This window comes from Hyperolius riggenbachi, chromosome 3 (assembly GCF_040937935.1).
Source record: "Hyperolius riggenbachi isolate aHypRig1 chromosome 3, aHypRig1.pri, whole genome shotgun sequence".
NCBI lineage: Eukaryota > Metazoa > Chordata > Amphibia > Anura > Hyperoliidae > Hyperolius > Hyperolius riggenbachi.
In genome coordinates, this window is record NC_090648.1 from 107234092 (window position 1) to 107257843 (window position 23752).

The following is a 23752-nucleotide window of genomic DNA, read 5'->3' on the forward strand; positions in this document are numbered from 1 at the left end:
TTGCGAACCACGGAAGTTCACTGGGAACCGTTCGCCGGTAAACCGTTCGGGCCATCTCTACAGGCAAGTAGACATGGAGGGAAACTGACAGAAAAAATGAGCTGTGAGGGGAGCTTGTAGGCAAACATTTTGCCCAAACTGCGTTTACGGTTTAATTTGTGATTTTTCAATTTTTTTATGCGTTTGAATGCATTTTAGCGTACAGCAGTAAAAATACATGTATTTCGAAATGCTTGAGGAAAAAGCTGAATGCAGGCAGTTTTCCCCCACAATGCAAAACACAAACACAAAAAACATTTGTTGAAATGGTAGTGATGAGCAATATGCCAACATTTTTTTGCATTAATTTTTATGAAAATAATGCAAAATTCAACTTTTGAGCGAAAATGCCATTGAAAATCATTTTGTTATTTGTTTGTGATTTTTCACATTTTTCATTCTAAAATAAATGATTTTCACGTTTTTGTGAATTTTTGAATCAGAAAAAAAAAAATTAGCTTCCTTTGACCATATTGCGAAAATACAATTTATTTTTATGATAATTTTCTCAAAATCGATGATTTTGGTGAAAATTTGCAAGCAATATTGATCACAAGTGATCAATTAATTAGTGATTAATTAGCACTTGTGTATTTTGTACCAATATGTATCTTGTATATTGGTGTATATCATTGTCTGTGTTATTATGTACCCCATGTTTTTTACTTTGTACAGCACCACGGAATATGTTCGAAGACATAACAACAAAGGTTGTTTAGGTGATATCTTTAATGACTAAGGGTTTGATTCACTAAAAGGTGATAACTCATATCACGGCCGTTTTCGCGCGCATTTTCGCAATTGCGCACGATCACTAATTTGTGCGCACAATTGCGCACAAACAATATCATTTTCGTGTGCAAACGATATTGTTTTCGCACAAAAATTAACTTTTGCAAATGCGCACTAAAATGGCAGTGATATGAGTTATCACCATTTTAGTGAATCAAGCCCTAACTGTACAAGATTTCTTTGCAAGCTTTCGAAACTTTAAGTTTCTTCTTCAGGCATGTTTCAGAACTAGATCAGAACCATACAAAGTACTGTCACATACTCAGGCTTTATATATGATTGTGTAGAGTATACTGCAATCTGACCTCATTTATGTTATGTCTTTGGATTTTCTCCATGACGAATACCGGACCACACGCACATGGAATATGTTGGCGCTTTATAAATCAATAATAATAATGATTGTGATATTTCAATCACTGCACAGATTATTTCGGAAGGGCCATTGGTTGCTCATCCATTCCATCGTTTGTAGAGCAGCCTCAACCAACAGTCACTTTAGTATCCAGCAGCATTTGTATCACCCAGGGGGTGATTTTAATTGTGATGTCACAGCTTAGAGGAAATCTCTCCTTTCCCTCATGCTGGGGATTACACTGGCGAATAGAGGAAGCAGAGCTGGTGTAAACACATAGTAAATGATAGGATTACTAACACAATAAGCAGTGAAGTCCCAGTACCGGGAGATAATGACAGCTAATTACTGCAGAGAGAAGTTAATGCTCTTTAGGGTTTCTGATCAGAGGATACAATCATCCTCTCAGTGAATATTAGTGTACACACCTGTCACGCTACACATCTCCCTGACTGTCTGCATAAATGGGGGGTGTAATTAGTTTGATACAGAGACAGAACTTTCCCCGTCCTCTGATGCCCTGGCTGAGGCTCTGGGAGTGAGGCTGGATCTGGTGCATTCCTCCACTGGGTGGAACAGGAGCTCCTGTACCTGCCTAGTGCAGCCACTGGCAAGACAGGGGTGTCAGCTCAACCAATCAGCAGCAGGGCAGGGGTGTGAGAGCAGCCAATCAGTAAACAACGGATGAAGGCACAGGACCTATATGTAGTAGAAGAGATAGAGAAGTGAATGCGACTGAGAAGCAGCAGTGACAGAACTTCAGAAGTTCTGGTCCCTTGCACGTGTGAGACTTATAACATCTGGAGTCAGTTTTTTTCAGATTTCACATTTTCTCATCAGTAGTGTCCCATGCAGACTGCTGATACGACCTGCTGTAAAGTTTTCCCGACCCTCTAGTTGAGGAACTTTCTTTCTACCAGGTTCTGAGAACTTCCCTCAAACTCAGAGTGGTGTGTCCTCCAGCCTGGATGTCACTGATCTGTGACAGCATGTGTACCACCAGTCGGCCACGGACTTCTTTCCTCATCCAGGATATCTTGGCAGACCTGGGGGGCAAAAACAGAGACAGACATTTGAGGGTCCCAGCTGAAGACGAGGACAAGGATGGAGACGCAGGCGAGGTAGAGGGAGGCGCGTCCCCCAAAGAGGAGTTGACTTGTGACAACAGAGACCGGTACCCACTGGAGGCTCATAACTTAAAGAAGAAAGGTGAGCTACGTGTCTGCATCCACATGTTAGATATACAGTGTAATTGTTGGCAGGGTTGCTCGTAAACTACGCCAGCGCGAATCTACGCATCGTAGTACGGAACTACGCATCGTAGTTTGTAGGCAAAGTTTAAGAACTACACGTACGCATTTCCGCATAGTCGTAGTCCCGCTATGCGAAGCTTCGCCCGCTACGCTTAGTTGACGTATGTATTGTGAAGTCAACTATGCGTGCGGTAACTGCGTCTATATGGATCATTGCGCTTGCGCAGAAATATTATTGCCCTTTTATATGCATACAATTCCGCATTGGAAGGTGGAATGTACGCTTATATTAGTTTATATTTGCAAATATGTTGAAGATTATTGAGGAAATTTTTCCGCATCAGGGCATAAGCGGTCGCATCAACTACGCTTCGCACTACGCGAAGCTTGCGTATTTTAACACGTAGTCTACGGAATGCAAACATAGTGAAGTTTCTGATTACATAGCCGTAGATTGCGAAGCGTATTTGCGTAAAAATACGCATAGTTCCAGCGTAGCGAAGTTGGCTGACTACTACCATCCCTGATTGTTGGACTTGTAGCTCAGTCTCAGCAGCATGTCTTCCATTGACCCCATGAAGTGTTATAGTATTATCGTATTCTCTACACAGTTGTGAATCTTTTACAACTTAAAGGAATACTTAAGTCAAAAATAAAAAATGATTTTTACTCACCTAGGGCATCCCTCAGCCCCCTGAAGCTGTATGGTGCCCTTGAAGCCACGCTCCGATCCTTCTGTCCCCGCCGGCGGTTACTTCCGGGTTCGGCGACAGCCGCCGACAGGCTGGGAACGCTAGTGATTTTCCACGTTCCCAGCCGCTATATCACCCTCTATGCTGCTATAGCATATACATATACGCTATAGCAGCATAGAGGGTGATATAGCGGCTGAGAACGCGTAGAATCACTTCTGTTCCCAGCCTGTCGGTGGCTGTCGCCGAACCCGAAAGTAACCGCCGGCGGGGACAGAAGGATCGGAGCGTGGCTTCGAGGGCACCATACAGCTTCAGGGGGCTGAGGGATGCCCTAGGTGAGTAAAAATCATTTTTTGTTTTTGACTTAAGTATTCCTCTAAGGATTGCCATACAGCATTACATTTTGGATAGCTTTAAAAGGAGATTAAATCAAGTTGATGAAGCCACTGCAGAAGAATATTCAACAAATACGTCTCACCTCAGGGACAAAAAAGTGAATGAGCGACAGAAACATGTGTTGCCCATCATTTAATGACCTTTTGTAACTTGCATTCACACTGTGGGCTTGATTCACAAAAGAGTGCTAACTTAGTTAGCAAGCCTAAAGCCCTGTAGGACCCGCAAAGTTTCGTGCTAAGGTAGCACGCAAAGTTTAGTGCAACATTTTAGGCGCACCCGGTGCGACGTTTTGATTGCACCCGGTGTGACGTTTCACGCGCACCACGCAGCACTAAACTTTGCACGCGATCAATAAAAGCTTTGAGCGTGCTAACTGAGTTAGCACTCTTGTGAATCGAGCCCAATGGGCTTGATTCACAAAGCTGTGATAACTCTTTTCACGGCTGCGCTAGCGTTTTGCACGCACTATAATGCGCACTATGCGTTACGGTTCTCTCGCGCAAATGCATACTTTGCGTGAAACCGTGCAATTCACGATTGCATGCAAAAACCGTTACGTGCGTTATAGCGCATGCAAAACGCTAGAACGACTGTGATAAGAGTTATCCCGGCTTTGTGAATCACGCCCTATGCGTGTTGCGGTGCGCTGTAATGTAAGTTAGGATTGCACAGCAACACACTCCAATGGCCTCACAAGAGGCCTAGAGAAGTCCACCACAGACAGGTGGAACAGTGACAATAATACCACTGGGGCTGGTACACACTTTCAATTATGATTGGCCAATCACTGACCAATTTTACCACCTCCATGTAGTATAAGGATCAACAGATATAGAAAACTATGAGCAGATTGTGTAGGTAAACCCCCGTACTATAAGGAGATGGTAAAATTGGTCACCTATTAGCCAATAATAATTGAAAGTGATAACCAGGCTTTAGGATCCGGCATGCCAGATCTTTAGACCACATCAGGTGGACATTGTACACACACTAGATGTTTGCACGATCGTCGCCCAAGGTGGTCATTATTGGCTGCACCGGCCAAGTTTGATCTAATGTGTGTGTACGTAGCTTTACACAGCTGTTACTAGTGTTTGTCAACTAGCATCAGTTCTGGAATTACACATATTACATTGTAATTATATAGGACTGCTTTAGGATGGGTTCACACTATGCACATTGCAGTGCTTTATAACATGTCATAATCACTCAGCAATGTGCTGCAAGGGTCCCACATGGTCCCACTCACTTCCCCGCAGTGGTTCCATGGTGCCGCAGTGTTCCTAATAATAACGTGGACCAACGCTGTGAACTATCGGACCACGTTACGAATGACTGGTGACGACATACAGTGCGGTGCAATGAGGCTCCAAATTTAAAACCCATTGCGATGTGTATGCAATGTACATTAAGTGCAAACTTAGCCTGGAACCCACTACAAAACGCTATCGCTAATCACAATCGCTAGCGTTTTTTAATGAGCGTTTTGTAAGTGATTTCATGAACATTTTTTGGCGATTCTGGTAGCGATTTTAAAAAGTGTAAGCGTTTTGCCAGCGATTGTGTAGCGATTAGGGTTTTTAATTCAGATTGGTCCTTTCAACTGATTTTAATTTTTTTACAATGTGCAGTAATCAGGGTTGCTCGTAAACTACACCAGCGCGAATCTACGCATCGTAGTACGCAACTACGCATCGTAGTTCGTAGGCGAAGTTTAAGAACTACACGTACGCATTTCTGCGTAGTCGTAGTCCCGCTATGCATAGCTTCGCCCGCTACGCGTAGTTGACGTATGTATTGCGAAGTCAACTACGCATGCGGCAACTGCATTTATATGGGTCATTGCGCATGCGCAGAAATTTTATTGCCCTTTATACGCATACAATTCCGCATTGGATGTTGGAATGTATGCTTATATTAGTTTGTGTATGCGCATAGTTAGCAGATTATTGCGGAAATTTTTCCGCATAAGGGCATAAGTGGTCGCATCAACTACGCTACGCAATACGTGAAGCTTGCATATTTTAATGCGTAGTCTACGGTATGCTAACGTAGCGAAGTGGCTGATTTCGGAGCCGTAGATTGCGAAGCGTATTTGCGTAAAAATACGCGTAGTTCCAGCGTAGCGAAGTTGACTGACTACGACCATCCCTGGCAGTAATTTAAAAACGCTGGCAAAATCGCTCTGTGTAGCGATTCATGGGCGATTACACCAGCGTTTATAAACTTTACATTGCAGAAACGCTAACGCTAAAAATACTGCATATCCTGCGATTGCGATTTTGGTAATTGCGATCGCTCCAGTGGAATTTGGCCCATCCATTAACATTAGCTGAGCGTTTAGGGAAATTGCTAGCGTTTTGAAACGCTCCCTAAACGCTCAAAAATCGCTCTAGTGGGTTCCACTCCTAAAGTGTAGACACTTGATACAGTTAATAGATTTGATTTACAACAAAATCAAAAGTTTTCATTTTTTTTTATCCTTTTTTTTCAACATAAATACATTGGGAGTGTCGGAAAACTCTGATAATATTTTTCCAGGCAATTTAATAGTGTAGGATAGATTTCCGACTTCTTGATATATAAACCGAAGCAATTTTTGGATCAGAGTTTTCACGCATTTTTCTTCATAATTAGGGAAAAATGTTGGCTGTGCCAAAAACCATACGTTTCCTGCATTGTTCATTTTGGGTGCATTTTTGGGTTGTTTTTTCACTATGTTTCAATATATAAAGATGCAGTATCAATTTTTTTTTTTAATTAAAAACGCATCTTCTGCGTCTCCTTTGAAATGCATTATGTGCATTTTACATAAATATGCAGCAAGTCGTGCATTTTGAAAAACGTACATTGGAAAACGCAGAGATATGAATTTTTTATGCGGAACACAGACTTTTACTATGTGCAAAAACACAAGTGTTTTCCACAACAAGCGATTCTAGTGCGCTCCTAGCCTGATAATGCACACATCGCATAGTAATTGTTCATGCTATGAAAATAAGGTGTGCGTTGTAACACGCAGAGTGTGGATTGCTTTATGCCCACCTTGTAGTGCAGGCTTTAAGCAATACATACAGCATAAACTATGCCTACATCTAAAGCTAAGTACACATTTGCAATTTGTATTGCCTGGCAGGGATCGGGGCAGGATCGCCAGGCTGTCACACTGAATGATGTATGCTACTGTGTTACTACCAGTCTGTTAGTACAACTTTCCCTGCACATGGCTGACTGCATCCCACACACAGCTTTCCCACCCGCCTCTGATCTCTCCCACCAGCCACAGGCCTGTCTGTGTGTTTTTACAGGTTAAATGAACCTGAACAGGGCAGATGGGTCATTGCTAATTCACCAGTCTCTTCTCACCAGTAAATAGGACACAGACACACACACACACACACACACACACACACACACACACACACACACGCACGAACATACATACATACACACACACACACACACACACACACACACGCACGAACATACACACACACGCACGAACATACATACACACACACACGAACATACATACACACACACACACAGACACACACACATACACACACACATACATACACACACAAACACGCACACGCATGCACAAACATATACATACATACACACGCACACACACACCTCACAGTAAATAGGACACACAGAGACGCACACACACACACACACACACACACACAGAGACGCACACATACACGCACGCACACACACATATATATACATACATACGCACGCACGCACACACACACCTCACAGTAAATAGCAGATCATTCATTTTAATAACCCCATTGTTATCCAGAGATGTCTAGCCCGAAGCTTTATTTATGGAAGCCTGATTTAAAGCTAAGTACACACATCCAATTATTGTAGCCCATCGTGGATCGGGAAACTATCCCCTGGGTGACAGTTCGGGGACTGATGCGGCACAGAAACATCCTTAGCCTTCAGGCTAGTGCTGTGTTCTGTTGCTATGGAGTGGGGCGGAGGGGCAATGATCGGTGGACGGTGGGGCAACTTCTCTCGCCCATGGGGAGTGGAATTAACATTGCAATTGGTTGCAATCGGTCGTGTTTGAGCATCAAGGGTCATTAAAGGACATCCGAGGCGAAAACAAACTGATGAGAAAAACAATTATATCCATCCTCCTTCTCCTAAAAATGACTTTTTTAGATATCCCACAGTTTTATTTTACAGTATTATTTTATATTTAAATCTAGTTTTAAAGTTTTTACTGTTTGCTCAATGAGACCTTCATTGAAGTATGCTAGAGCTCAAATCTATCAATTATTGACCCTTTTTATCTCTTTTCTGCTCTCAGAAGCCATTTAGTGCGAGGGAAAGTATTTTATGGCTGTCATTACTAATCAGTGAGGGTTATGCTATAGTCAGACCCAGTCCAACCCGGTCCCGATTCGGGCAGAAACTGTCACTTGCATACCTGATTTTTAACTCTTTCAGGAAGAGAAAGAAAAAAAGGAACACAGCCTAGTTATTTGTGTGCTAGGCACTGTACATACCCATGTCTATCTCATCATGTCACATGTCCCCTCGGTTGTCCTTTAAGGATCCAATATGGTGGATCTTTAATGTTGGATGACCGCTGCGCACACAAGGGGCTTGATTCACTAAACCGTGATAACTCATTTCACGGGCGTTAGCGCGCGATTGCGAATTTGCGCGCACGAAAATTTGCGATTGTGTACAAAAAGTTGCGATTGGGCCGAAAACTTCGCAATTGTGCGCAAACACGATTGTGCGCGCGAAAACTGCTGTAAGTTATCACGGTTAAGCCCAATAAGTGTGCATTGGTTGAAGAGACCGTGATCAGCTGTTTTGCCAGGAGCCTATAGCTGCCTCTGCCAGTACTATGCCATGAAATGACCTAGGGAAGGTTTCAAATGTAGCCACCTAATAGCAAACAATAAAAAATAAAACTAAGAAAGAAAAATCCAGTGCAGGATCACCTATTTTCGCCAATCCTCCCCACTGCTCTCTAATCTTTATGAGCCCCCCCCCCCCCCCCCATACTTATTTACCATGGCTGACTAGCTGATAAGGTTGTTCTCTACTCTGCATGATGGTTTATATTTTACTTTCATATTAAAATGTCTCATTCAATGGGCCACACACAAGTCTGAAACGTCTTCATTTTCATCAAAATAACAACTTATTACACTAAAACTCTGGTTGAACTAAACAGAAATGTCTAAACTAGTATAACTTAGGCTCCCTGCACACTGCATGCTATTCCAATTTTTAATCTGTTTTTACACCCGATTCCGATCTTTAATTGTTACTGCATGCTGGGTTTTTCCTCCGGTTTTCTGTTGATTGCATTCAGGGAAAATCGGAAATGGAATCGGAATCGCAAAACGTATTTGCAGTGTGCAGGGAGCCTAATCTTGTTTGTAATCACTGCTAGACGAATGTGGATTTATGTGTGCATAACATTTTGCACAAGCTAAACAGTACCAATAGTAAAAGCAAATATAACAAAGAATAAACACAGAATATGCTCAATATACTCGTATTCTACAAATTCTCCATCAAGAACAAATTAGGAACAGAAAATCTTACTACATGAAGAGGTGTTTGCCACTTTCTCATCACTTCCATAAGAATTATAGATTTTGTATATGTTGTTCTACAAAAACAAAATGTACTGAATATATTCAAATATATTAAGGTATAACAGAGAGAGACTGACCAAAGTAAAATATAATATGACTTTCTTATATCATTTCTATGATACCACATGAAAAATGCACCAGAGCCCAACAACGCAGTCAAATGTAAGCAAAGTAATCAGTATCATAATACCGTACTCATAATAATAATGGTTGGAAAGTGCCAGTCTAAATTTAGACAAAGGGGAGTTGGTTAAATGGTTAAATAAATGGTTTCAAAATATTGTGCTCCATTCAGGGTATAAAAATAATAATGATAATGATATGACAAAAAAGTGAGATAAATATCAGAGGTGCAGAATAACTGTATGAGAAATGTATTTTCTTAGAGTAAAAGTTGAGCCAATTTCTTTGTTATTGTGGATGCTTTGTTTTTGCATCGACTATCAAAAAACACTAACATCATTATTATTACTATGACAACTACTATTTACTTTTGAACTATAGAAGGCAAATTGCAGCTAGTTTAAAATAAACCTGAAAAGAAGAGACACAGAAAAACGTGGCTTTTAGTTAGGATACATACACACATCCAGTTTTGATTGACCAATGACTGGCCAATTTTAGCACTTCCATGCAGTATTAAGGCTAATAGATGTTGACTACTATGAACAGATTGTGTAGGTAAGCTCTTATACTACATGGATGTGCTAAAATTGGCCAATTAAAATTTTGTGTATCAGACTTCGATCTGGGGCTTCTTCTAGCGTGGCTCTGGAAAAAGCCACACAATCTGTTGGGTTCCTCAGTGTCCTCCTGGTCCCTTCTGCTGTTCTGTTGACAGCCCCATTAAAGTGCCGTAACCTGGCTTGGTTGTGGGCTACTGCGCATGCACAATCCCATCTTGCTCGTCTCCTTTTGTGCAGTTACAAGTCTTATCTAACTTTGCATGCACAGTAGCCCACAACCTAGCCTAGTTGTGGACTTTAATGGGAACAGCGGAGGGGCCCGGGAGGAACGTAACCGCCTTCATGGGGCTTGAAGTAAAATCCAACTTTTTCCTTTGTCTCAATTTTTGGGTATTTTTTCTTATTCTTTACTTTATTGGCTTTTAAACTGTCTATTTTACAATATTGGAATACAGTTACCAAGTAAAATGAAAGAGTAAAGCATTCACTTTAAGTATAAAATTCAGTGAATTAAAAGTGAATAGGAATTTGAGAGACAATAGGAAGTTTGCAGTGAACCTATCTTCATCTTTCTTCACTCCAAACTCCTCTCTGGTAGATCAGCCTCAGCATTCTGAGTAAAATTTGAGTGATATCTTTTAACACGGGGAAGCTGGACAAAATGGTTAGTATAGTGCCCTTAGCAGTCAGTGAGATTGCTCCAATGTTTGACTTGCATTAGAGAACCAAAAATCTGTTTCATTGCTACAGGTAACACAGATATTTTTTGCTTGCATCTCCATCCTACATCAGACCTGTCTCAGCATAGATGTGTGTTATATCAATGTTCTTTTCTGTCCCCTCCAGCAGAAGATCAAATGTCAATGGAACAATTGGAATTTGAGACTTCTCAACAGCCTACAGCAGAGGAGAAAGTGGCCAAGCAGCCACCAAAGAGGTCCCGGGCAGCCTTCTCCCATTCCCAGGTGATCGAACTAGAGAGAAAGTTCTCCAGCCAGAAATATCTCTCTGCTCCCGAAAGAGCCCAGCTAGCCAAGAGCCTGAAGCTGACCGAGACCCAGGTGAAGATCTGGTTCCAGAACCGGAGATATAAAACGAAAAGGAAGCAGCTGGCCAGTGACTTAGAGGAACTGGAAAACAAGTCTTCATCCCTTCCTATTCTTTGCCAAGATGGTGATGTGAGCCGGAACTCTCTCCTCAGCTTCTATCAGAACTACCACTGCTACCCTTATCTCTATTACTTGGCAGGATGGCACCCTCCGCTGTGGTGATCTAGCCATCCAACACATAGACCTAAATGCTAATATATTGATTTGTCTTTATATATGATTACAGGTGGAACAAATCCATACTGTATAATAACTGAGGCAGCGAGTATCTCCAGGTGCCCTGTGGTGGTTCGGGATAATGGGTTTAAAGAGAGGGGTGAGACTGAATCTTCACATGAGAGTCTGATACAAAAGTGATCACGGGGTCCTGTGGTGATATTATGCACAATTTTGATCTAAATTTGTTTAATTGATGGTTAAGGCCAGCCAATAGGGATATTTCATTTTGGGGTGGTTGTTAGTGGGTTGGAACCAGTCGGTGTAAATGGTTCCTGATTTCCAGAGTGCGGACCATCTTGGAAATTTGTTTTGTACTACCACACTGGTCCAACACCTTTTTTCTTAAAGGTGTGAGATCTTTGGAATCAGTTTTCAGCACTGCCATAGACTCACCACCAGAGCCAGGAGGTGGAGTAGGAAAGTACACCAGTGGTTATATGATTGTAACCGCCATATTGAATTAAAGGTGTTCAGGAGAATTACTTTCTTTTAAAATACAGGCCAGTCTGTTGTGGATCGATGCAATTGCAAACCACACTTAGGCCCATATGCAATTCACTTTTTCTCCATAATTTTCTCCTAGGTGAGATTTTTAAACTTGTCAATAAAATGCCTTTTAAGCCACCAGAAAGCAAGAAAATACTCAAAATAATTTTGGTAGTACTTATTCACCTACTTTATGGTACTTTTTCAGTTGAAAAGTGCTGGAAAGTTATTTAAAATTGAAGATGAAAAATTATCTCCTAGGAGAAAACTCAGGTGAAAAAGAGAATTGCATATGGCCCTTAGTGGTGCACACCAAGGCCCATATGCAATTCACCTTTTCACCTGACTTTTCTCCTAGGAGAAATTTTAAAACTTGTCAATAAAATCCTTTTTAAACCACCAGCAAGCAAAAGAATACTCAAAATAATTTTGATAGTACTTTATACCTACTTTTTGATACTTTTTTCCATTGCAAAGTGTTAAAAAGTTATTTTAAATCAAAAGTGAATTTTTTTCTCCTAGGAGAAAAGTCAGGTGAAAAGGTGAATTGCATATGGGCCCAAGAGCGCTTCTGAGCCCTTTTAAAAATGCTAGCGCTTTGAAAAGCGCTTGGCTAATGTATTTGTATGGGATGGTGCACACCAGAGCGACAACATTGTTATTAATGCTATAGCCACAAACACACTTGCAATAATAGTCATCCAAGACAATCATCATTGGTAGTTTCAGATATAAACATGGTGTATCACTTTCTGCCCATTACATGTTCCGTTCTATGGAGATAGGAGGACAAGGGAGAGCTGTCTGCGGCGAAGTAAAACAATAGTGATTGATTTGGGTTTTCCAGCATGCCCAATCACTAAGTAGCAGGAGTTGCCAAATCATCCCTTTAATAAATACTGACACATCTAAGCTATGCAGGTTCCAGGATGACTAATACATAATCAGTGCCTTAACTGCATCTAGCTAGCCACAAAACCTGTATAATTCATATGTGTCTGTATTTAAAGGGATGAATTGGCTGCACTGCTAAGTAGCTGTTGGTGTATGTTGGGGACACCTGTACACAAATGGAAACGGTGCCCAAAACAATCTAGAACAGATGTTTTGAGAAATCTAAGTTAGAAGTGTGCACGGGCCTTAAAGGGAGCCTGAAGGGAGAAGGATATGGAGGCTGCCATATTTATTTTATTTTATACAATATCAGTTGCCTGGCAGTCCTGCTGATCTTCTGCCTCTTATCATTTTAGCCTTAAGGGGCCTATAAACTGGTCAATTTTAGCCATCGATCAATCGATCGATTCTATAGAATCAGAAATCGATTCTATTAAATTCCCCATTCAATCGATTTGTGGCCGATTTCAATTGATTTCGATTGATTTGATCTATCTGACAGGATGGAAGATCTAGGTCGATCTGCTGCTGGCAGCAGATCGATGGCCCATAGAGTTGCATTGGATCTAATAGTCCAATAATGCATTTAGATCGATTTTCAATAGATTTCCAATATATTTAATCCTGAAATCTATTGGAAATCTGTTCCTAGAGCGTGGCACACATCAGATAGATGATTCTACTTGACAGGCATCTGACAGAAATCTATCTGATGGTCGAATCTGCTATAAGTGTATGGCCACCTTAAAATCTTGAACAAGCGTGCAGATGTCTCTGACAAGATTAGCTGCATGCTTGTTACAGTTGTGTGATTCAGACACTACTGACCAGAAAGATCAGCAGGAAGTCAGGCATCTGATATGGTTTAAAAGGAAATAAATACGGCAGCCTCTTGGTTCAGGTGTGCAACCCCTCCTGGGGAATACTGACCTCAGGAGGGGGAAGTCTCTGGACCCTAATGAGGCTTCTCCCGTCCTCCTCCATCCAGGCGATCCAGCGCTGCAATCCCAGAACATCGGGGAGGTAAATATTTATATACCATAATCCAGCACAGTAGAGCGGACCCGATCAGGATCGGCTATTTCCGCCTGAACCCGATTGGAAAGCCGATATTGCGCCTGCTCTGGAAATATTGCTGGATCGCCGGGCCGGAGGAGGACGGGGGAAACCTCGTTAGGATCCAAAGTCTTTCCTCTACCGAGGTATGTATCCCACAGGAGGGGTTTTTTTTACCTTACATTTTCTTTTTAAAGGGACTCCAAGCAGTGCAGTAACTATGGAAAGATGCATACCATTTTGAAGCTCTCTTTCTCCTCTTCCCAATGATATATAAACCGCCACACTAGGCCTTTTAGTTTTCGTCATTTTCTATCGAAATCGCGGCCGCCATCTTGGATTTCTTATTTAGCATTGTATTATGCAGGACGACACTTTCCCCGGTGTCGGCAGCTCCATTCAGTGCAATGCAATGAAATACAAGGAACTCTACCTGGTAGGTGTGAGAATATAATTAATTAGTAGTGGGTATGCTCAAAGGCATACCCACAGGCACTGCTCGGAGTCCCTTTAAGGCTTACACATGTGGGCTCATGGCCACAAGTAGTGCACAATGCCACAATTAAAGCATATAAAAATTATAGTGTGTATAAGCTGAGTGGTCTGCTGTCCTGTTACATAACCATAGCCACTGACACGTGTCTACCACAGGCATGGAGCCCCACTGTACAACCTAAAGGGTTAATGGGAATGAGGCTTTTCGGTAGGGTTAAGGGAAAATATTGACTTATACGTGATGTTTTATTATGAGATTTTACGTTCTCATAGAGAGGAAGGGCAGCCTGTATCAGGCATTATTTAATATAGTACATTGTCTTTTTTTTAAAAAATAGCTTGTCTATTTCATAGAAGGCATTCACTTACATGTCTCTACACATCCTGCAGCTCGTCACAACTTCTCCTGTTATAATCTGTATTGTAGAAACGGTAAGCTCTCCTCTGGAGACTTCAGCATCTGTGGAACTACAAGTGTCAGCATGTCACAATGCCATTGGTCATGCTAAGGTTCATTCTTCCTGAGGAGCAGCAAATGAACATAGATTGATCTATTTCTTCTCAACCATCCACCACCCAGTAAATACATTTATTGCGCTCCCCGGGGCCCCTGCAAAGGTTTCGGCAGCATGGCAACTCACCTGTCCTTGTTGACGTGCTGCTTCATTAGTCCATGTGCAGGGCTGTTTTTAGTCATAGGCAAACCAGGCAGAGTGACAACTATAGAAGGGAGCACCACAGAGCTAGGCTTAGCACACTTACTTATTTTCAGAAACAACATTATTTTGATGTAAACGATCAATTTCTTATTAATGCCCACAAAGCTGATTGATGTTGTTTTTGCTTTTCCTCTTCACTGGATTGGGGTAGGGAGACAAAAGGTGCCTTGCCTGGGGGCACCAAAATGGCCAGAAACAGCCCTGTCTGTGTGCTCTCATCTTCAGCCTCATGGGGGCGCCTCTTCTCAGTGACTTGTTATTGCATAATGACATATGCCTGGTCACTATGAAGATGCAGCCAGGTGAGAATGAAGACTAGAGAGCACCGACTAATAGAGCAATTTTCCCGCCTGGATAGGTGAGTTGCTATGCTACCAAACAACAATATAGCTACGCCCCTGCCAGTAGAGGGCCCTCTAGCACTGCTAAAGTGACTGTACAGAGATTTCCCAGGAGTCTTTGTACCCTCAGATCATCCCTCTTTACTCACTAATTCAGATAATAACACTAATTTGATTTAAAAATATTGTTGTAGAAGAATGTCTCCAATCCCTAAGATATTTATCAGTAGATGGTAAACCACAGGCGGTAATCAGATATGAGGGTTTTGCATTGTGGCGGATTCCCTCCAGTAGGTCGCTGGTAGCTGGTTTGTTGTTGTCCAGGATGTATACACATCCCTGCTCATCTGTTTCCCTAATATGTCTGTTTCTTCTGCCAGTCATTCCACAAGCACACTACTAATAGGCTTGTACAGATAACACATTCTTATCTGCCTCATAAATCTCTTCTTTATGTTCCACTCAGACCACCCTCCATTCCCACAGCTCACAGTATGGGAACCTGCAGAGCTAAAGGAAAACAAGAGGGTGTTCACTGTTCAACAAAGTGCAGCCATACAGTTGTCAAATGTCTATGTAATGTAATGTACATGTTTGTAAATAAAGATACCTATACAACTTTTTACCTTAGTTTTCTGTGATAAAGCTATTTGTTTCTGTGTTTTGTACTGTGCGGGTCAGGTCAATGCTGGGAATTTTTTTTTTATTTTGGCAGATAGATGGCTCGATGGTTAATTTCAGACAGGTCTGATCTGAGTTGGATCGTTATTCTGATCGATTTTCTCATAGAAGTGGCAAAACGATCAGAAATTTGATTGGTTAGTAAATCTGCCCAAAAAACTAATTGTGTATTCCCAGCATAAGGGCTCTTTCACACCAGAGCCCATTTTCCGCGTTTTAACGCAAAGTCTATACTTTACGTTAACCAAGGTAAAAGGAAAGTCCATAGACTTTCCTTTTACCTTTCACACCCGACGCTGCGTTTCGATACGTTGCGGTACGACGCGTCCCGGCGTATTTTATCGCCAGGAATCGCCGTTTCCCCTTCGGGTAATTAACTACTACCGCCGCTACTCAGCGTCGCACCGGAGTTTCCCGACGACACGCCGCAACGCGTGCAGGAGCTGTTCTCCTGCACGCTTTCAGTGTGTAACGGGCCTAAAACAAACTGCCCCATGTGTATCTATTACTATTATTATTTATTGAGTATTTCTATAACACTGACATCTTCCACAGAACTTTTCATTTTACATTCAGTTACTAAGGGCCCATTTACACTAGGGCAATTAGTGGGTGATTCCTGCTAATCGCCCAAGCGCTAGCGCTTTTTAAAGAGCTAGCAAAATTGTAACATTATATGGCAGTGATCTCACTGCCGCAATTGCCGCTGGTCGTGGGCGTTTCATGATTAACGGCAATCACAAAACGTGTTAGCTGCAGCATATTCTCGCGATTTTGGAGTGATTGCGATACAGTGTTTGTAAAAGCGATGATCGCGATCTCTCTGAATCGCGATAGTGTACAGTGATTTTACTGTGCTAATCTCGGTAAAATCACCCGCACAAAGCAAAGCTAAGCGCTACCGTTTTGCGACTTACAAGTGTGAATGGGCCCTAACTGCCCCTCAGAGGATCTCTGTACAGAATGTTTGTTCCTGAGAGTTCTATACACAGAGGAATATACTGCTTGCTTGGCAGTTGGAAAAAGTCTTTATTTCCCACAATGCAATGAGGTTCACAAACAGCAAACTGTCAGGACCATGTAGCTAGAGGTGCCCCTTAGTATAAGATAGCCTTAAGTACCCTTCATTTTAAGTAGCTAATGGTAGCTAGAAGAACCTCAGTATTAAGTAGCTAGAGGTGCCCCTGACTGAAGGTAGATCTCATCGGTGGAATGCCGAGAGTACTCTGCATAGGGAGCTGCCTTTCCATCATCAGACACCTGTAGGCACGTGCCTACAGTGCCTTATGGTAAATCCAGCCCTGGTCATGACATCAGACTATGGGAGGAGTTTCACCATATCAGCCATACAGACCCTCCTGATGATCTATTTGAGACAGGGGAGAAGGCAATGCAAGATAGGAAGAGGCATCCCAATTGTGATACAATATGTTGTGAGTGAAGGTAAGTAATAGGAACAATCTTACCTTGTGATAAAAGGTTAAGAAATGTACTGTTAGACACCAATAAAAAGACAACGCGTTTCACTGGACCTGCCTGCTTCCTCAGGTCAATACAAGACAGTGTCTGAACTGTGTATCTCCATTTCAGAGTAGAAATCTTTCCTTACCACTTTTTAAAATCAGTTTGCTCCCTTAAAGCTGACAAAAAGAAAAAGTTTTATACATACCTGGGGCTTCCTCCAGCCCCATCTGCTCGGATCACTTCTCTACATATCTCTCTACCGCACGTCTCCTGCCTGGACTGGTTCAAACTGACGTAAGTGACAGAACCCAGCTCCCGAAGCTGCGGGCAGCAGAGGATGGTGGCGTGGGAGCGATCTGAGCGGATGGGGCTGGAGGAAGCCCTAGGTATGAATAAATAAAACTTTTTATTTTTGTCAGCTCTGGTACACTTTAACCACTTAAGAATGTTCGTCCAGATAGGCTGCGCGCACTCCCGCTGGCCGCGCGTGCTTCCGCCACCGGCCGCTAGCCCAGCGATCATTGAATGGGATTATAGCTCCCATTTATTGATCGAAGTCCCCCACAGAAAAACTGACAGACTCTTATCAGAGGCTGAGCTTTTTCTTAGTTAAAAAAAGTTTCCCGTCCTCATTCATGTTCCTGGAAGCATGATCGTACACTACCAGGACTTTTTGACTGTGGCCATTTTGTGGCCAAATAGTAAAACTACACCACATCCATTTTTTATTAAATAAATACATTATTTTACATTTAAAATTAGCTGTTTACCTCCCACACCCAAAATGACCCAAATAAAATTTTTAATAAAAAAAATTACAATAAAAAACAACAACACATAAATAGTTACCTAAGGGTCTGAACTTTTTAAATATGCATGTCAAAGGTGTATATAAATATATTTTTTTAAATTATGGGCTTGTAAATAGTGACGGACGCAAATTGAAAAAATGCACCTTTATTTCCAAATAAAATATTGGCGCCATACATTGTGATAGGGACATAATTTAAATGGTTGTAGAAAGACAAACAGAAAGAACAACCGAGAGCCCCTAATAGTGTATTATTGTTGATATAAGGTAATCTTCAGTTTGAACAGCAGATGTGGATATACTCACAAGTCTGGGTTGCCGACCTCAGGCAACCACTCCAATCGCATATGGGGATATTAAGCCTGTCCCCACTCAGGCTAAGAAGTTGCTCTCCTTAGAAGAAAAATAAGGGTGTGCACACCCATCCACCAGGTGGATAATGATATTTGTAGTTACAGAGGTGCCAGCAGATTAAAAATTAGTAGTCTATTAAAACTAAATAAAAAATTGGGGGACCGGGGTGGATCCGTCTCCCCAATACATATGACACAATCACCATATATGGTATCCAGAAAAATATATATTTAATCAGTACTCCACATAAAATTATGCAACGCGTTTCGCTGGTCCCAAGCCCGCTCCCTCAGGCAAATGCAGGAGTAACTCCGAGGTTGTGAAGATAGGTGCAGAGGACAGAGGTGCTGCACCTATCTGCACAACCTCGGAGTTACTCCTGCTCTTGTATTTGTAACTACTACAAATAATTTAAATGGTGTAATAAGCGGGACAAATGGACAAATAAAATACATGGGTTTTAATTACGTTAGCATGTATTAATTTCAAACTATAATGGCCAAAAACTGATTAATAATGATTTTTTTTCTATTTCTTTCTTAACCACTTAAGCTCTCAGTCGTTTTCACTTTATGCATCCGAGCAATGTTCACCTCCCATTAATTCGCCTATAACTTTATCACTACTTATCACAAACAACTGATTTATATCTTGTTTTTTCCGCCACCAATTAGGCTTTCTTTGGGGGGTACATTTTGCTAAGAGCTACCTTACTGTAAATGCATTTTGACAGTAAGAATAAGAAAAAGACGGAAACAATTCATTATTTCTCAGTTTTCGGCCATTATAGTTTTAAAATAATACATGCCTCCATAATTAAAACCCATGTATTGTAATTGCCCAGTTGTCACGGTTATTTCACCGTTTAAATTATGTCCCTATCACAATGTATGGCGACAATATTTTATTTGGAAATAAAAGAGCATTTTTCCCATGTTGCATCCATCACTATTTACAAGCTTATAAAAAAAAATATATAGAAATATTTCACCTTTACATAGATATTTAAATAGTTTAAACCCTTAGGTAAATATTTATGTGTTTTTTTTTTAATTGTAATGTTTTTGTTTTTTTCTATTAAACATTTTATGTGGGTATTTTTGGGAGGAAGGGAAGTAAATAGTGTTTTATTTGGTTAAAAGTGTGTGTAATGTAATTTTTTTTTACTTTTAGATGTAGTTTAGAGGGACATAGTCTCAGAAAAAGCGTAGCTTCCGAGAGAAGCTGTCGCTTTTTCAGCGGGGGAGAGGAATCAGTGATCGGGCACCATAGCCCAATACATTGATTCCTGGGCTACCGAATCCGCGGCCGGGAGTCCGCGTGCACGCGCACGATCGGCCGCGGGAGCGCGCCTGTCCTCCTTGATGTTTTTATACATCAAGGAGGACAAAGTGGTTAATATTTCTGTTAAAATGGATTTAGAATAAAATAATTCTTAGGAAAATGTATCACCGAAAGAAAGCCTAATTGGTGGTGGAAAAAACAAGATATAGATCAATTCATTGTGATGAGTAGTGATAAAGTTATAAGCTAATGAATGAGAGGTGAAAGTTGCTCAGATGCAAAAAATGAACAACCCTGTGGGCTGAAGTGGTTAAGTTCAAAATATATATAAAGGGATGTTGTGAGTAAACAAACATGAAGGCGATCACCATGTCTATCATCTACCATAATTACCCTTGAATTAAGTTCAATGAAGTAATTGATTGGCAAAAAGGCCCTAATCTCTGTAAATGCCAAAAAGGCACGGGCCTAGGGCAACTCCTGTTTAGAGGTGGCACCCAGACATGGAGGAAGGATTGCTGTATATGGAGGATCAGGCTGCAGATGGTAAAGGGAGGCTGAAAGGGGAGTAACATATGAAAGTGTCAGGGTGGAATGGGTGAGCAGCTGCTGGTGCTAGTCAGGGAAGGGGAAATGCAAGAAAATGGGCCTAGGGGCAGCAATGAATCATTAGTAATCTCTTGAATGCTTCCGTACTGAAAATTACTAGTATATGGAACTAAGGGTTGGTGTATCTAGCCCCAGTATGCATTAAAATAATAAGCAAATCATTGTTTGCACCATTGTCGGACATCTAGCCATCCTCTGATATCTATGGTGGCCTTCCTAGCACTCTCCTGCTCACCTTATTGTGGAGAGTGTGGTTTCCCATGGTGCACATTAACGCTTCACCTTCACACCTTCACAATGCCCTCTGTGCCAGGCACACTTGCGCCTTCCTAAAACATAAGGTATGTGCAAGTATTCATTTTCACATGAAATATCCACCATAATTTATCACCTCAGATCAGTGGAAAGTCAGCTGGTTTATAATACACATACAACCCGTTCATTTTACTTAAAGTGTACCAGAGCTGTATAATTAAAAAGATTTTATACATACCTGGGGCTTTCTCCAGCCTCATCCGCTCCGAACGCTCCCACAACGCCGTCCTCAGTCTTCTGCAGTGCCGGTACCGGGTACCCGCATTTCTGTCAGTCGGAGCCAGTCTGGCGTAAGAGAAGTGCGCCCTCTACGTATCTCTCCAGCAGCTGCTGGAGAGATATGCAAAGAGTGCACGTCTCCTGCGTAGCTGATCGCGACTGACGTCAGTGACGGGACCCGGTTCCCGAAACTGCGGGCAGCGGAGGACAGTGGCGTGGAAGCGATCCGAGCGTATGAGGCTGAAGGAGGCCCCAGGTATGTATAAAATCTTTTTAATTATACAGCTCTGAGTCCCTTTAACTACAGTGGGATGCGAAAGTTTGGGCAACCTTGTTAATCGTCATGATTTTCCTGTATAAATCGTTGGTCGTTAGGATAAAAATTGTCAGTTAAATATATCATATAGGAGACACACACAGTGATATTTGAGAAGTGAAATTAAGTTTATTAGATTTACAGAAAGTGTGCAATAATTGTATAAACAAAGTTAGGCAGGTGTATAAATTTGGGCACTACAAAAAAGAAATGAAATATTTAGTAGATCCTCCTTTTGCAGAAATTACAGCCTCTAAATCAGGGGTCTCAAACTCGCGGCCCGCGGGCCATTTGCGGCCCTCGGTACAATATTTTGTGGCCCGCGCCGGCAAAAGCAAAAGAGACACGGAAGCGAACTATATTACCTTATAGTTCGCTTCAGTGCTCCCAAGTAATCCGCCACATCCCCGCCGCTAAACGAGGGCTGCAGAGCCCCCAAATCCCCCGGGCAAACATCCACGACTGCGCTGAGGGGCAGAGCTTCCTGCTGTAGCTCTGCCCCTCCTGACGTCAATCGCCGCACGGATCACCGCCTCTCCCTGCCCCTCTCTGTGAAGGAAGAGTGAGAGGGGCGGGCAGAGGCGTCGATCCGCAGCTATTGATGTCAGGAGGGGCAGAGCTGAAGCTGAAAGCTCTGCCCCTTCCAGGAAATGCCGGCGAATTGCCCCCCCAGGCGATTTGGGGGCTCTGCAGACCTTGTTTTGCGGCGGGGACACAGCGGATTACTTGTAGTGGGAGCACTGAAGCAAACTATAAGGTAGGACACTTCATGTTCAGAAGAAATAATTAAAACTGTTAATAATGCCATTTGAGGTCTTTTTTGTGTGAAATCCCTTATGTGGCCCAGCCTCATCCTGACTTTGCCTTCTGCGGCCCCCAGGTAAATTGAGTTTGAGACCCCTGCTCTAAATGCTTCCTGTAGGTTTTAATGAGAGTCTGGATTCTGGTTGAAGGTATTTTGGACCATTCCTCTTTACAAAACATCTCTAGTTCATTCAGGTTTGATGGCTTCCGAACATGGACAGCTCTTTCTAACTCACACCACAGATTTTCAATTATATTCAGGGCTGGGGACTGAGATGGCCATTCCAGAACGTTGTACTTGTTCCTCTGCATGAATGCCTTAGTTCATTTTAAGCAGTGTAGGTCGTTGTCTTGTTAAAAGATCAAGCCCCGGCGCAGCTTCAGCTTTGTCACTGATTCCTGGACATTGGTCTCCAGAATCTGCTGATACTGAGTGGAATCCATGCAGAGCCAGGACAAGGTCCTTCAGCACCCAAGGCTGAGACACCAAAGTGAGCCCCTCCATCCCTCCCACCCCAGCCATCACACACTAATTGCTATTAGACTAAGATGTGCCCCAGGGCCCCCAACTTCCCCAACACCTTAATCTCTAGTTATCTGGCTTGCAGTCACTGCTATGTATGCCCTTTTCCTATTTCTTTCTGCTTCAAACACAATTGGGAATGACAGCTGAATGAATTGTGCGCCCCCTCCTACACTGCGCCCTGAGGCTGGAGCCTCTTCAGCCTCTGCTTCGGCCCGGCCCTGCATGCATCCCTCCACTTTGACAAGATTCACAGTCCCTGCACTGGCCACACACAGTGGCGTAGCTAAGTAACTGTGGGCCCCGATGCAAGTTTTACCATGGGGCCCCCCAAGCACTCTATACATAACAACTGATACGGCGCACCAAAACCTGCCAATGGCAACTACAGTGTCAGAGGTGTAAGAAGGGGATGGGGAACAGTTTGTTAATGATAACCACTATTCAACGCATCTATAGAAGTGATTATTATGAGCACAGGACCAATAGAGAGCTAATACTGTAGTTGAGGGAGGGCCCTTCGGGGCCCCTCTGGCCCAAGGGCCCCGATGCGGTCGCTACCTCTGCACCCCCTATTGCTACGCCCCTGGCCACACAGCCCAACAGCATGATGGAACCACCACCTTATTTTACTGTAGGTAGCAGGTGTTTTTCTTGGAATGCTGTGTTCTTTTTCCTCCATGCATAGCGCCCGTTTTTATGGCATAAACTCACTTTTATTGTCATCAGTCCACAGCACCTTATTCCAAAATGAAGCTGGCTTGTGCAAATGTGCTTTAGCATACCTCAAGCGGCTCTGTTTGTGCTGTGGGCGGAGAAAAGGCTTCCTCTGCATCACTCTTGCATACAGCATCTCCTTGTGAAAAGTGTGCAGAATGGTTGAACGATGCACATTGACTCCATCTGCAGCAAGATTATGTTGTAGGTCTTTGGTGCTGGTCTGTGGGTTGACTCTGACTGTTCTCACCATTCATCGCTTCTATCTATCCAAAATTTTTCTTGGTCTGCCACTTCAAGCCTTCACTTTAACTGAGCCTGTGGTTTTCCATTTCCTCAATATGTTCCTAACTGTGGAAACAGACAGCTGAAATCTGTGAGACAGCTTTCTGCATCCTTCCCCTAAACCATGATGGTGAACAATCTTTGTCTTCAGGTCATTTGAGCGTTGTCTAGAGCAGTGTTTCTCAAC

At 42.4% G+C, this 23752-nt stretch overlaps 1 protein-coding gene across 1 annotated transcript; it reads left to right on the forward strand.

Moving 5' to 3' along the window:
• The first annotated feature begins 2028 nt into the window (after positions 1–2028).
• On the forward strand, positions 2029–11728 carry NKX3-1 (NK3 homeobox 1). The gene is made up of 2 exons (XM_068272339.1): positions 2029–2395; positions 10711–11728. The coding sequence occupies exons 1-2, from the start codon at positions 2155–2157 to the stop codon at positions 11133–11135; spliced, it is 666 nt and encodes a 221-aa protein (XP_068128440.1). The 5' UTR covers positions 2029–2154; the 3' UTR covers positions 11136–11728.
• The last annotated feature ends 12024 nt before the right edge of the window (positions 11729–23752 follow it).